The following is a 15,668-nucleotide window of genomic DNA, read 5'->3' on the forward strand; positions in this document are numbered from 1 at the left end:
TCAAATCACACTATAGAACGAAAAAAATGTTAAGGATCTAGGAGTAATCATGTCTGAAGACCTTACCTTTACAGAACACAAAGTAGCTGTCTCGACTGCAAGACAAATGACAGGTGGGATAACAAGGACCTTCCAAACAAGGGAAGCCATATCAATGATACTTTTCCAGGCACTAGTGCTCTCTAGGGTGGAGTATTGTTGCTGTTACGTACTCCTAGCAGAATACGTATATAAATTTAAAATAACTTGTTTTGTTCCATTATATCATTGCCTGTATATGTACACACATTGTGTTTTTGTAAATTATCGTGTGGTGTGGCAGCGTCAGTGGAGACAGGAGCGCGGTTGCTTTGCACACGTCTAATACCTGTTAGATTCGGGAAGCTGGACCTGTTCAGTTTGGAAGTTCCAGATGTCACTTTTATTTAGTATATATAATTGTTTATTTTCTGTAATTAAACAGGTGGCATTGTACTTATATATTTTGTAAGTAACTATTATCTGTAATTTGCATTCTTGTGTGTTTTGAGAACAAGTGGTTGTTCAATTAGTTTTAAATATTAAAAAGTCCTTAGTTTCCATCCCTCCTCCTGGATGAGGCAGACGGGAGAGAATTATGGGTAAGCGACAGAGCGAGAGTTCAGTAGCTTCGAGGGACCAGGAAGAGTAACATGTGGGAGATAAGTCTGTTTACTTGTTGTTGTGTCATGTAGTAGATTTTTATTCTGGGAGAGACAATATTTGATGTTTGCTTTAATAGTGACCCACTGTTCATATATACAATATTGAGATGTATATGAAATATATATATATATTAAAATGCATACGTATATTTCTTCAGTCCTAAGGGAGATATACTTTTAATTCTGTGCCTGTTATCATTCATGGGGTTATACTGGTGACCCGCTTAAGAGAGCAGCAGTGGTATCCCTAGACGTAATTAAAGCTTGGCTACTGTAGGGTCACGAGCCGTAACGAACGATAGGTAACAGTTGCACTAACAGCCCCATTCAGAGACGGAGATATTGCTGACCTGGAGAGCGTCCAACGAACCCTTACCGCTAGAATCCACTCTATAAATCAACTTAATTATTCAGACCGATTAAAGAACTCGAGAGAGAACTCGACAAACACCTCCAAAGAATACCTAATCAACCAGGCTGTGATTCATATGTCAGGCTGCGAGCAGCCGCGTCCAACAGCCTGGTTGACCAGACGACCAACCGGGAGGCCTGGTTGGAGACCGGGCCGTGGAGCCGTTAATCCCAGGAAGATACAGCAGACCTCAACGTAAATGTCGTCAAGGAACAGCAGAGTTTACAGTAAATGTCAACAGGAGGCATGACAGAGCTTCAAGCCTAACGCAGGAGGAACGTGTGCAATGTATGACATGAGTTCTAGTTAGTGTGAACCACGCACCACCTCGCCACCTAGAATATCAAACACCGAGAACTAAGCGCAACTTGAGAATAGTCCAGGACGGACTGAAACGTCGTCCTCAATTTTCAGAGTTGTGGGTTGATGTCTCTGTGTTCAGCCTCGTTATTGTGACAGTCTGCACCGAGAAACACAACCACCAAAGCTATTAGCGAGGCTATTAAGCTATTAAGTCCTAGCGGCTCAGCCTGGTCGAGCAGATAACCAGGAGGCCTAGGTGCAGACCGGTCCGCGCGGGGGGGGGGGAACATCCAGGGACCCACCTGAAGGTAACACTTTCTCCCGCAGCTGCCCGCGCCACCTAGTAGTGTTGTGGCCCGTGACTCACTGAGTGGATGGCATGATGCGTGTCAACATCACACCACATGATGGCTCAGTCATTGTTGACCACCACCTACCATACCACAACACTATTTAACACAATCGACTTGAGAATGGTCCAGGACGGACCGAAACGTCGTCGTCCCTTCAACTTCTAGTGTGTGGTCTGGTCAACACTATTTAATCGTAAAGCTCAACCATATCACAGTCCCAAGTTGTAACTTGTGTAGCCGGATGGCCGAGGGTGAGTGGATGCAGGCAGTTGGTTGTGCTTTTGTTACCTAGTCTACTGGCTGTAAGCTCCAGCTCCAAAGACCCGCCTCGTAGCCGTTGTACCTTGCGCATTTACACCGGACTTTCGTGTCGGAAAATCCGACACCATTTAATAATCATACAGATAATAGCTGTATTACCAACAAGTTACCCATAGAAAACGTAACTTGTAGTGGAATTACCGTCTAAAGAAAACGGGATATCATCACCACATACTATTATAATTCACCAGCTATTCTGCTGGGAATTATTCTTAAATACATTAGTCTTTGGACTTTACCATCATAAAAACATCTTATATAAATTAACTTAATTATCAATATTAAAGTAGAGTAAATGTGACCCTTCTATCACTTTCTGAAATGTGGACAATGTAAGCCAGGCGTCAGAGGGAGGAAGGAGGGCTGCCATTGTTGTGTCACCTCCGAGACGTATGGAGCAAATACGGCTCCTATCATTCTGGACAATGTCGGCCAGTAACGTCAATAGTATGGAGTGTTAAACAGCCATTGTATATTGAGACCAGAGGCTCACACGGGAGCAAATTCGGCTCCTGTTAATTTTACTTGGACGTAGTGTTATGGAAGCCAAAGGTGTACCATTGTCAACACGCTGTCTACAAATTCAAGTTAAGTCTATCCGAAACCCGTTTATCATTCATTTATGGCCATTAATGTCAGGATATAGGGTGACCCGGTTAGATCGCGAAATCGCCTCATACTAAAGGTAATTAAGCCAGGTCTTCAATGTTCTGTATAGTGTTTTCTCTGATATAACTTGTCATATATAGGTATCTGGCTTCACAGCTAGCGCACTTTTGACAGGTCAAGACGAGGATGCAAGATTTTGTGCACCAGTTACTGGGTGATGGAAGCTGCCTCAAAGAGGATAATTTGGTGTCTACACCCTAGTTATACCTGGTGGACTAACCTGCTGTACTATAAGATAAGGAACCTCATCAATGTATGTAGCTATTACTGTAGTTTGATTGGCTGCATATATATTAATTTAATAACCCCCCCCTAATGTGTAGAGGATCGATTTGTGAGATTAAGAGATTATTGCAGAAATACAGTCCACTTATCATTATACAAATTGCTATCGAAGTATATAAATTAACGTAAATATAAATTCATATAAATTAAATAAATATAAATCTCACAGGTCGGTTCCCACATTTCGAACGAGGCAGGGCGAGACGTATGGGGAAGTCTTCTTACACCCGTTGCCTCTGTTCACCTAGCAGTGATTAGGAACCTGGGTGTTAGTCAACTGTTGTGGGTGGCATCCTGGGAAATGGTCAAAATGCTGCATATATCCCAAGTATACTCTAATATCCCACAAACGCCGCAAGGCACAGCACGAGGAAAACAGCTGCAGGGCAAAGAACCTGGAGCCGCCAGGCCACTGCCAATAGTGGACCGGAAGGTCCCAGTCCCCACAAATGGTTCACGGCCAAACAACGTAACGACTACACATGCTCATGAAGCTGTCAACAACGATGGCTTCTTCCACCTCTCTCTTCATGCCGCAGAGGGGTGGAAGAAGCCATCCTTGTTTACTACACTCCAACCACACCACCACTTCCTTACATTGCTCTGGCTCCTTCCTTTCCCAACTTATTCTTTTTTATCTGTGCTCTGTTATCCCTCAGCTTGAGAGAACCTGTGGTTCTCCAGTATGTTTAGTCCAACCACTTGGGCTGGACGGTAGAGCGACGGTCTCGCTTCATGCAGGTCGGTGTTCAATCCCCGACCGTCCAAGTGGTTGGGCACCATTCCCTTCCCCCGTTCCATTCCCAACCCTTATCCTGACCCCTTCCAAGTGCTTTATAGTCGTAATGGCTTGGCGCTTTCCCTTGATATTTCCTTCCTTCCTTCCTTCCTTCGAGTATGTTTAATATACTCGTGGGCATCTTGTAATATGTGATCATATTGCCTCATGATGTCCTCTCTCCCAATGTTGTTTGCCTTCACAACATTCAAGTAATGACGGGCGAGCAATTCCCACTTTTTAATGTTTTCATCACGCACCCTATCCCAGCCAGCCGCTGTCTTCGCACGATGTGCTACTTAAACAGCACGCCCTTTACAATTGTCACAACGTCACAAAAATGATGTACAAAACTACCCGAACCTAACCTAACCGAGGACCCATAAATAGAAAACGGGGACAGCGCGTCAATCTTACAAGCCGCTATGATTGATAGTACATCATATTTTGACGTTGGAGATTTATTCTTCAAGATGCGGTGTACCGCTGGAGAGGCCAGGTTACTCTGAACACTAGACCTTCTAACATGATTATTCCAAGATCATGATGGAATAACATGATTAATCTAACATGATTACTCCAAGATCTTCAAGTTGGTCACACTGTTGAAGGAGATGCGTCTCGGGTGGTACACAGCCCCGCCCCCCACCACACAACACTGACAGTCAGGTGTACAAGTGTGTGGACATTTGGTCATAACTTTCTCTACTAAAACTGAAGGCCTAAGTCGGCCTACTTGACTTTAATTATCAGCCTGATTATAAACGTCAGCGGAAACTTCTCGCCGCGACACCTGCCTCTGTGTGAAGAGTGGGGATGGGAGGGAAGGGAATGAAGGAAGGGATGGGAGGGAAGGGAATGAAGGAAGGGATGGGAGGGAAGGGAATGAAGGAAGGGATGGGAGGGAAGGGAATGAAGGAAGGGATGGGAGGGACGGGAATGAAGGAAGGGATGGGAGGGACGGGAATGAAGGAAGGGATGGGAGGGACGGGAATGAAGGAAGGGATGGGAGGGACGGGAATGAAGGAAGGGATGGGAGGGACGGGAATGAAGGAAGGGATGGGAGGGACGGGAATGAAGGAAGGGATGGGAGGGACGGGAATGAAGGAAGGGATGGGAGGGACGGGAATGAAGGAAGGGATGGGAGGGACGGGAATGAAGGAAGGGATGGGAGGGAAGGGAATGAAGGAAGGGATGGGAGGGAAGGGAATGAAGGAAGGGATGGGAGGGAAGGGAATGAAGGAAGGGATGGGAGGGACGGGAATGAAGGAAGGGATGGGAGGGACGTGAATGAAGGAAGGGATGGGAGGGACGGGAATGAAGGGGGGAAGGGAACGAAGGAAAAGGGAAGGAAAAAAAGGGGGGAAGGGAAGGGACGGGGGAAGTTTGAGAGTTTTTATACAGCTGCTACTGAGGAGCAAGTCCTAGTGATCATAAATCTGACGTCCACTGTAGGTGGTGTTGTCGACTTCTCGTAAGGGCCTGACATGGAATGTTTACCACTGATTAAAGCAGCTTTCAACCTAAATTCCGTGCCTAGTTTCACTTACGGACTGAAGAGTGAAGGCTAGCTGCCCTTCCTGAATATAATAATCTGGTAAAGGAATGACGGCGCCCTACACTACACATGGGAACTAACAGTAATGTGCCTTCATGTTAGCACTGGATAGTCAATTACATATAATCACATATAATGGTTCTACCCTGGTGGACAGAAGCCGTGTTGTCGACGGCTATGTGAGCCGTCGTCTTACACACAGTTGGGTCTGGACGCAGGCTCAACAGGCAGAGAGTGAAGGAGGTCGCTGTCAATAACGGACATTCTAAGAGTTGTGTGGAAAGGTGGTGGCGTTTAAGAGGAAGGTGTTCGGCCATGCTCCCACTAACGAGGAAAGGAACGCCACAGAATCCATCCTGCTGCTTCCTGTCTAATCTTTGTAGCTGTGCGATTTCAGATAAATTTTAGATCTTTATTTTTTATTTTTAGATACAAAATAAAACCTCCAGATACTCCATCATCATCTTACTGATTACCTTCTCCAGTAGTTTGCAATGTCTACTGCTGTATACCTCCCACATGTCTATAATGAGCGTCACCTTAGCGGATTTGCAAACTGCCAGGGCTTCCCTACTCTAACAGCACAATATACAGACTTGAGTTACAAGGTAACATAGTACACCTTCTGTTTCCCTTAATATCTACGGCTATATCCGCTCTGCTCATTATGCTTTATTTACATATAATGCTTCCCGCTGCTGCTCTCCCTCCTCGGTTACTGCCATGTCTTCCTTAATGGTTAGAATCCTTCTCTTGCCACCTTCCTGGGCCCCGGGCCAGTCGCGGGGGGCCCCGGGCCAGTCGCGGGGGGCCCCGGGCCAGTCGCGGGGGGCCCCGGGCCAGTCGCGGGGGGCCCCGGGCCAGTCGCGGGGGGCCCCGGGCCAGTCGCGGGGGGCCCCGGGCCAGTCGCGGGGGGCCCGACTGGAACGACTGGCCATATCGTTCCATGAGCGAGAGTGGGAAAAGAGGGAGGAGTGAGGGGATAGGAAGGGTAGACTGTACTCACCTAGTAGTACATCCACTACGGGCTCACCATAGCCCGTGCTACTTGGAACTTTTTGTTCCAAGTAGCGAATCTTAAAACAACAACAACTCACCTAGTTGTGCTTGCGGGGGTTGAGCTCTGGCTCTTTGGTCCCGCCTCTCAACTGTCAATCAACAGGTGTACAGGTTCCTGAGCCTATTGGGCTCTATCATATCTACACTTGAAACTGTGTATGGAGTCAGCCTCCACCTCATCACTGCCTAATGCATTCCATTTGTTAACTACTCTGACACTGACAAAAAAATTTTCTAACGTCTCTGTGGCTCATTTGAGCACTCGGTTACCACCGGTGTCTCATGTTCACGTACTGTGGTTGACGACTGGTGGTGATGGTGGTGGTTGTGGTATTGATGGTGGTGGAGAGGCAGTGTGTCACAACACACACAAGATAAGAGTGCTGCTGATAGGCAGATAAGATCCCATCTAGGTACCCCGCGCCAACCCCAGACTACTCTCTCACACATTAAATCTTCCCTCCCGCCCACACAACCCTGCCCCCCCTCCCACCCACACAACCCTGCCCCCCCCTCCCACCCACACAACCCTGCCCCCCCCTCCCACCCACACAACCCTGCCCCCCCTCCCACCCACACAACCCTGCCCCCCCCCTCCCACCCACACAACCCTGCCCCCCCTCCCACCCACACAACCCTGCCCCCCCCTCCCACCCACACAACCCTGCCCCCCCCCCTCCCACCCACACAACCCTGCCCCCCCCCCTCTCACCCACACAACCCTGCCCCCCCCTCTCTCACCCACACAACCCTGCCCCCCTCTCTCACCCACACAACCCTGCCCCCCTCTCTCACCCACACAACCCTGCCCCCCTCTCTCACCCACACAACCCTGCCCCCCTCTCTCACCCACACAACCCTGCCCCCCTCTCTCACCCACACAACCCTGCCCCCCTCTCTCACCCACACAACCCTGCCCCCCTCTCTCACCCACACAACCCTGCCCCCCTCTCTCACCCACACAACCCTGCCCCCCTCTCTCACCCACACAACCCTGCCCCCCTCTCTCACCCACACAACCCTGCCCCCCTCTCTCACCCACACAACCCTGCCCCCCTCTCTCACCCACACAACCCTGCCCCCCTCTCTCACCCACACAACCCTGCCCCCCTCTCTCACCCACACAACCCTGCCCCCCTCTCTCACCCACACAACCCTGCCCCCCTCTCTCACCCACACAACCCTGCCCCCCTCTCTCACCCACACAACCCTGCCCCCCCCTCTCACCCACACAACCCTGCCCCCCCCTCTCACCCACACAACCCTGCCCCCCCCTCTCGCCCACACAACCCTGCCCCCCCCTCTCGCCCACACAACCCTGCCCCCCCCTCTCGCCCACACAACCCTGCCCCTCTCTCGCCCACACAACCCTGCCCCTCTCTCGCCCACACAACCCTGCCCCTCTCTCGCCCACACAACCCTGCCCCTCTCTCGCCCACACAACCCTGCCCCTCTCTCGCCCACACAACCCTGCCCCTCTCTCGCCCACACAACCCTGCCCCTCTCTCGCCCACACAACCCTGCCCCTCTCTCGCCCACACAACCCTGCCCCTCTCTCGCCCACACAACCCTGCCCCTCTCTCGCCCACACAACCCTGCCCCTCTCTCGCCCACACAACCCTGCCCCTCTCTCGCCCACACAACCCTGCCCCTCTCTCGCCCACACAACCCTGCCCCTCTCTCGCCCACACAACCCTGCCCCTCTCTCGCCCACACAACCCTGCCCCTCTCTCGCCCACACAACCCTGCCCCTCTCTCACCCACACAACCCTGCCCCTCTCTCACCCACACAACCCTGTCCCTCTCTCACCCACCACCCTACACAACCCTGCCCCTCTCTCACCCACCACCCTACACAACCCTGCCCCCCTCTCACCCACCACCCACACAACCCTGCCCCCCTCTCACCCACCACCCACACAACCCTGCCCCCCTCTCACCCACCACCCACACAACCCTGCCCCCCTCTCACCCACCACCCACACAGCCCTGCCCCCCTCTCACCCACCACCCACACAACCCTGCCCCCCTCTCACCCACCACCCACACAACCCTGCCCCCCTCTCACCCACCCACCACCCACACAACCCTGCCCCTCTCTCACCCACCCACCACCCACACAACCCTGCCCCTCTCTCACCCACCCACCACCCACACAACCCTGCCCCTCTCTCACCCACCCACCACCCACACAACCCTGCCCCTCTCTCACCCACCCACCACCCACACAACCCTGCCCCTCTCTCACCCTCCCACCACCCACACAACCCTGCCCCTCTCTCACCCACCCACCACCCACACAACCCTGCCCCTCTCTCACCCACCCACCACCCACACAACCCTGCCCCTCTCTCACCCACCCACCACCCACACAACCCTGCCCCTCTCTCACCCTCCCACCACCCACACAACCCTGCCCCTCTCTCACCCACCACCCACACAACCCTGCCCCTCTCTCACCCACCACCCACACAACCCTGCCCCTCTCTCACCCACCACCCACACAACCCTGCCCCCCTCTCACCCACCACCCACACAACCCTGCCCCCCTCTCACCCACCACCCACACAACCCTGCCCCTCTCTCACCCACCACCCACACAACCCTGCCCCTCTCTCACCCACCACCCACACAACCCTGCCCCTCTCTCACCCACCACCCACACAACCCTGCCCCCCTCTCACCCAACCACCACCCACACAACCCTGCCCCTCTCTCACCCAACCACCACCCACACAACCCTGCCCCTCTCTCACCCACCCACCACCCACACAACCCTGCCCCTCTCTCACCCACCCACCACCCACACAACCCTGCCCCTCTCACCCACCACCCACATAACCCTGCCCCTCTCACCCACCACCCACACAACCCTGCCCCTCTCTCACCCACCACCCACACAACCCTGCCCCCCCCTCACCCACCACCCACACCACCCATACAAGGCCGTGTGATCAGTAGTCTGCACTATGTGACCTACGCGGGGTACGAACCCCGACCACCGCTGACACTCCCCATGCAACCATACAGAGTTTTGTGAGGCTAGCCCCAGCCGTCTGGCCTCCAACCTTAGCTAGAATGACATTCTCTTTTATAAAGAAATACACTATCTAATATATACGTAAAATAAGTATATATAAATATGCATGCCGTTTTCTTTGACTATTACCGTTAAGGTGAAAACGGCGTCGATTACCATAACATCTTGACATGTTCTCTTGTGTTGTTGTGGGCGAGAGTCCGTTGTGAGCCTTCACCTTACTGAAGATGGTGTGGACTAGGCTGTGTTCACCTAGTTGTGCTTGCGGGGGTCGAGCTCTGCTCTTTCCGCCCGCCTCTCAACTGTCAATCAACTGTAACTACTAACTATATATATATTTTTTGTCCACACACACACACACACACACACACACACACACACACGAAGCAGTTCCGTAACAGCTGTCTCTCAGATACCTATTTACTGCTAGGTAACAGACGCATCAGGGTGAAAAAAACTTTGCCAATTTGTTCCTGCCTGGTCCGGGAATCTAACCCGGGCCACAGAATTACGAGTCCTGCGCGCTGTCCGCCCAGCTACCAGACCCCTGTGGTGGGCAGGCTGTAGTACTCGCCTATTTGTGCTTGCGGGGGTTGAACTCTGGCTCTTTGTGTAGTGGGCAGGCTGCTGCTGGGCAGGCTGCTGCGGGGCAGGCTGCTGCGGGGCAGGCTGCTGTTGGGCAGGCTGCTGTTGGGCAGGCAGCTGCTGGGCAGGCTGCTGCTGGGCAGGCTACATGTACTCAATGAGGACAGGGAAGCGAGGTCTAGAACCCGCTACAATGGTGTTGTGGTACCTCTTGCTCCTAACACTCTCCTCACCCTGGTACTGGCAATAGGTGTGAGGTGCCTCAGTAATAAACAGTATTAGTAGTGGAAATAATTCAATTTGCAACCCATCGGGGTAGCAATAGCGACTCTGTAAAAACATGAATAATTCTCCAAATACGGTTGTTGGGTGTGGCCGAGGGTGGTTGTGACGTCACTTGGGGCGCTCCTTATCTTCCAGCAGCTCCTTATCTGGCCGTCTTATAAGGGCCGGGATTACTGCAGATCTTACTCATGGTGTGTGTAGCGTCCCCCGGCGCTGACGGTCCCCCGGCGCTGACGGTCCCCCGGCGCTGACGGTCCCCCGGCGCTGACGGTCCCCCGGCGCTGACGGTCCCCCGGCGCTGACGGTCCCCCGGCGCTGACGGTCCCCCGGCGCTGACGGTCCCCCGGCGCTGACGGTCCCCCGGCGCTGACGGTCCCCCGGCGCTGACGGTCCCCCGGCGCTGACGGTCCCCCGGCGCTGACGGTCCCCCGGCGCTGACGGTCCCCCGGCGCTGACGGTCCCCCGGCGCTGACGGTCCCCCGGCGCTGACGGTCCCCCGGCGCTGACGGTCCCCCGGCGCTGACGGTCCCCCGGCGCTGACGGTCCCCCGGCGCTGACGGTCCCCCGGCGCTGACGGTCCCCCGGCGCTGACGGTCCCCCGGCGCTGACGGTCCCCCGGCGCTGACGGTCCCCCGGCGCTGACGGTCCCCCGGCGCTGACGGTCCCCCGGCGCTGATGGTCCCCCGGCGCTGATGGTCCCCCGGCGCTGATGGTCCCCCGGCGCTGATGGTCCCCCGGCGCTGATGGTCCCCCGGCGCTGATGGTCCCCCGGCGCTGATGGTCCCCCGGCGCTGATGGTCCCCCGGCGCTGATGGTCCCCCGGCGCTGATGGTCCCCCGGCGCTGATGGTCCCCCGGCGCTGATGGTCCCCCGGCGCTGATGGTCCCCCGGCGCTGATGGTCCCCCGGCGCTGATGGTCCCCCGGCGCTGATGGTCCCCCGGCGCTGATGGTCCCCCGGCGCTGATGGTCCCCCGGCGCTGATGGTCCCCCGGCGCTGATGGTCCCCGGCGCTGATGGTCCCCGGCGCTGACGGTCCCCGGCGCTGATGGTCCCCGGCGCTGACGGTCCCCGGCGCTGACGGTCCCCGGCGCTGACGGTCCCCGGCGCTGATGGTCCCCGGCGCTGATTGCGCCGTCCTCATCATCGAAGCTTTCATCGCTATCACTTCACTCCACATTCATCAATTCACTCATTTAAACCTCGGTTTATATTTATTTCTGCCTCGTTTGATAACAAGGCTTGGTGGAGTTGTTTGGAGAGATGACTGGGCTTCCTCCTCCCGTGAACACTGGTGAAGGCGGCTGTGAAAGGTGTCGGCAAGTATTGACAAAATCAAAGCATAACACTAGTGTATACATGTGTTTCAGCAACACCTACCTTAATGCGTTTTGTCAGGGACATCAAGTGTGTGTGTGTGTGTGTGTGTGTGTGTGTGTGTGTGTGTGTGTGTGTGTGTGTGTGTGTGTGTGTGGGAATGTGCACTAGGAATGCATTAGTAACTGATGTGGTGGAGATTGACTCCATACACAGTTTTAAATGTAGATATGATAGAGCCCAGTAGGCTCAGGAATCTGTACACCAGTTGATTGACAGTTAAATAGAGAGAAAGATCTGGGGATTCATATCACACCGAACCTGTCCTCAAAGGCACACATCCAAAGAATATCATCAGCGGCATATGCAAGACTGGCCAACATAAGAACTATCTTTTGAAACTTGTGTAAGGAATCGTTCAGGACCCTGTATACCACTTATGTCAGACCAATCCTGGAGTATGCAGCTCCAGCCTCAAGTCCAAACCTAGTTAAACACAAGACAAAGTTAGAGAAGATTCAGAAGTGTGTCACCATATTAGTCCCGGAACTGACAGGGATGAGCTACGAGGAAAGGCTACGGGAACTTAACCTCACATCCCTGGAAGACAGAAGAGTAAGGGGAGACATAATAACCACCTACAAAATTCTTAGGGGAATTGACAGGGTGGACAAAGACAAACTATTAAGCACGGGTGGAACACGAACAAGGGGACACAGGTGGAAAGTTAGTGCTCAAATGAACTACACACATTAGAAAGAATTTGTTCAGTATCGTAGTAGTTAACAAACGGCATGCATTAGGCAGTGATGTGGTGGAGCCAGACTCCATACACAGTTTCAAATTTAGATTTTATAGAGTTTACTAGGTTCCAGAACCTGTACACCAGTTGACTGACAGTCGAGAGGCGGGACCAGAGACCCAAAGCTCAACCCCTGCAAGCACAACTAGTAAGTACCCCCCAACACACACACAAAGAAGATGAGATAATGTACAATATATTAAGGTAAATTGACGGTGGACAATTATAACGTTCCAAATGAGCAATGGTCTGAGGAAGCTGGAGACGCAGAGGACCCGGGGAAACGTCACGAAACACATCTTAAGAGTGTGTGTGTGTGTGTGTGTGTGTGTGTGTGTGTGTGTGTGTGTGTTGCGAGTAAGTGAAGCAACACAAAACATACAACACATGTATGTATCGTTAAACTCAAAGGCCCTCATTAAGACTAATATGAAACAAAGCTTGCAAAGGATAACTAACATCCGACTCACTCAATGAAATTAGTCAAAAAGCTCAGCCTCCCAGCAGTGATCCACAGCTCAGCCCCCCCAGCAGTGATCCACAGCTCAGCCCCCCCCCAGCAGTGATCCACAGCTCAGCCCCCCCCCCCAGCAGTGATCCACAGCTCAGCCCCCCCAGCAGTGATCCACAGCTCAGCCCCCCCAGCAGTGATCCACAGCTCAGCCCCCCCAGCAGTGATCCACAGCTCAGCCCCCCCAGCAGTGATCCACAGCTCAGCCCCCCCAGCAGTGATCCACAGCTCAGCCCCCCCAGCAGTGATCCACAGCTCAGCCCCCCCAGCAGTGATCCACAGCTCAGCCCCCCAGCAGTGATCCACAGCTCAGCCCCCCCCAGCAGTGATCCACAGCTCAGCCCCCCAGCAGTGATCCACAGCTCAGCCCCCCCAGCAGTGATCCACAGCTCAGCCCCCCCAGCAGTGATCCACAGCTCAGCCCCCCCCAGCAGTGATTCACAGCTCAGCCCCCCCATCAGTGATCCACAGCTCAGCCCCCCCAGCAGTGATCCACAGCTCAGCCCCCCCCAGCAGTGATCCACAGCTCAGCCCCCCCCCAGCAGTGATCCTCAGCTCAGCCCCCCCAGCAGTGATCCACAGCTCAGCCCCCCCAGCAGTGATCCACAGCTCAGCCCCCCCAGCAGTGATTCACAGCTCAGCCCCCCAGCAGTGATCCACAGCTCAGCCCCCCAGCAGTGATCCACAGCTCAGCCCCCCCAGCAGTGATCCACAGCTCAGCCCCCCCCAGCAGTGATCCACAGCTCAGCCCCCCCAGCAGTGATCCACAGCTCAGCCCCCCCAGCAGTGATCCACAGCTCAGCCCCCCCAGCAGTGATCCACAGCTCAGCCCCCCCAGCAGTGATCCGCAGCTCAGCCCCCCCAGCAGTGATTCGCAGCTCAGCCCCCCCCAGCAGTGATTCGCAGCTCAGCCCCCCCAGCAGTGATTCGCAGCTCAGCCCCCCCAGCAGTGATCCACAGCTCAGCCCCCCCAGCAGTGATTCACAGCTCAGCCCCCCCAGCAGTGATCCACAGCTCAGCCCCCCCAGCAGTGATTCACAGCTCAGCCCCCCCAGCAGTGATCCACAGCTCAGCCCCCCCAGCAGTGATTCACAGCTCAGCCCCCCCAGCAGTGATCCACAGCTCAGCCCCCCCAGCAGTGATCCACAGCTCAGCCCCCCCCCCCCAGCAGTGATCCACAGCTCAGCCCCCCCCCCCCAGCAGTGATTCGCAGCTCAGGTTACGAGTAGCCGCGTCCTAGTTGGCTAGACCACTAACCAGGAGACCTGGCTAGAGGCCTGGCTAGAGACCGGGCATCGAGGACGCTGATCCACGAACCCAACAGTGGTCAACTTTAATCCGACCACCAAACATCGTTTATGAGTGAAAATCTTTTGACGTGCGCGTCAAATCAGGCCAGGCTCGTTAAAGCGGTGGCCGTCCCCCCACCCCCAGAGGCATTCATCAATTTTAACAGTGTATTATATTGGGTTGTTCTCGTATACGAGTTGTTATTATTATATATTATTAGGTCAGGTGTTTAGATTCTGTTGGCGATTATTTGTATTTGAAGTACGTGGGTTGAGCATTTAGAATGTTGGGATTCGAACAGAGGTCATCAGCGAAACACTAACCACCTCTGCTCGAAGACTGTTCAATCGTCATCAGTTGAGAGTCGTGTATGGACAGTTTTTCATTCATAATTAGGGGGAAATTGGTGGCTGGATGAACGAGCATTTAGCCTTTGTTTCTGAGGACGGGCTGCGATTCGCAACTATTGATGTTCGATCATATCTGGAACGGTGTTTCACTGACGACCTCTGTTCGGATCCCAACTCTGTAAATGCTTCACCCACGTATTTCACATACAAATAACCGCCAACACAATCTAAACACCTGACCAAAACCTAACAACTATACCTAGGACGTTAATGTATAAAAACTAATTTATATACGAGAACAAACTTGTAAAACTCATCATGAGAAAATTGATGAATGCATCTTAGGGGGAAGGCTGCAGCTTGAACGAGCCTGACGAGGACAGGTTGTGCAACCCGTTCTCGCACTTTCGTATAGTCAATATTGACTTATTAAATACGTGCATGTGTGACATACTAATTTATTGTGAATATTTTAGTTTACCTTGAAAAGCTTCATAGAAAACACCGACCTTACCTAACCTTCTTAGTATGTTAAGATAAGCATCTTATTGCTTCATAATTACAATTATTACTTAACCTATACCTATAATAGGTTAAGTAATAATTGTAATTACGAAGCAATATGATGCTTATCTTAACATACTAAGAAGGTTAGGTAAGGTCGGTGTTTTCTATGAAGCTTTTCAAGGTAAACTAAAATATTCACAATAAATTAGTATGTCACACATGCACGTATTTAATAAGTCAATATTGACTATACGAAAGTGCGAGAACGGGTTGGGTTGTGGTACCTCTTCTCTCCCTCTACAACTCCAGCACGAGGTCGCCCACCTGGCAACCTGTCCTCTTACAAAGAACGTCGCATTTCAATCGTACGCGTTACATACGGAAAATGGAAGCGGTTCGCGAAAGTGACGTACTGTCCCGTTTTCTGTTTTGGTTCCTCTGGTAGGTTAGGATAAGGGTAGTTTAAACTGACTATTTTCTTGAGGTTTGTAAACCTTAGGAGGACGGGCTGCACCATGAGCTATCCTTCATTGTTGCCGCCGGAGGCGGCTAGTTTATTGTG

The 15,668-nt window shown here is 53.1% G+C and overlaps 2 protein-coding genes across 2 annotated transcripts in view; both read right to left on the reverse strand.

Moving 5' to 3' along the window:
* numb (NUMB endocytic adaptor protein) overlaps nucleotides 1-15,668 on the reverse strand; it is a 586,620-nt gene that overhangs the window by 467,288 nt on the left and 103,664 nt on the right. The window lies entirely within an intron of this gene.
* On the reverse strand, nucleotides 10,514-11,488 carry LOC138355219 (collagen, type I, alpha 1b-like). Its single transcript, XM_069310077.1, has one exon. The coding sequence runs from the start codon at nucleotides 11,486-11,488 to the stop codon at nucleotides 10,514-10,516; it is 975 nt and encodes a 324-aa protein (XP_069166178.1).

This window comes from Procambarus clarkii, chromosome 66 (genome assembly GCF_040958095.1).
Source record: "Procambarus clarkii isolate CNS0578487 chromosome 66, FALCON_Pclarkii_2.0, whole genome shotgun sequence".
Classification (NCBI taxonomy): Eukaryota; Metazoa; Arthropoda; class Malacostraca; order Decapoda; family Cambaridae; genus Procambarus; species Procambarus clarkii.

Coding starts and splice junctions, on each gene's coding strand:
- LOC138355219 (XM_069310077.1), bottom strand. CDS start 11,488: ATGAAAGCTTCGATGATGAGGACGGCGCAATCAGCGCCGGGGACCATC.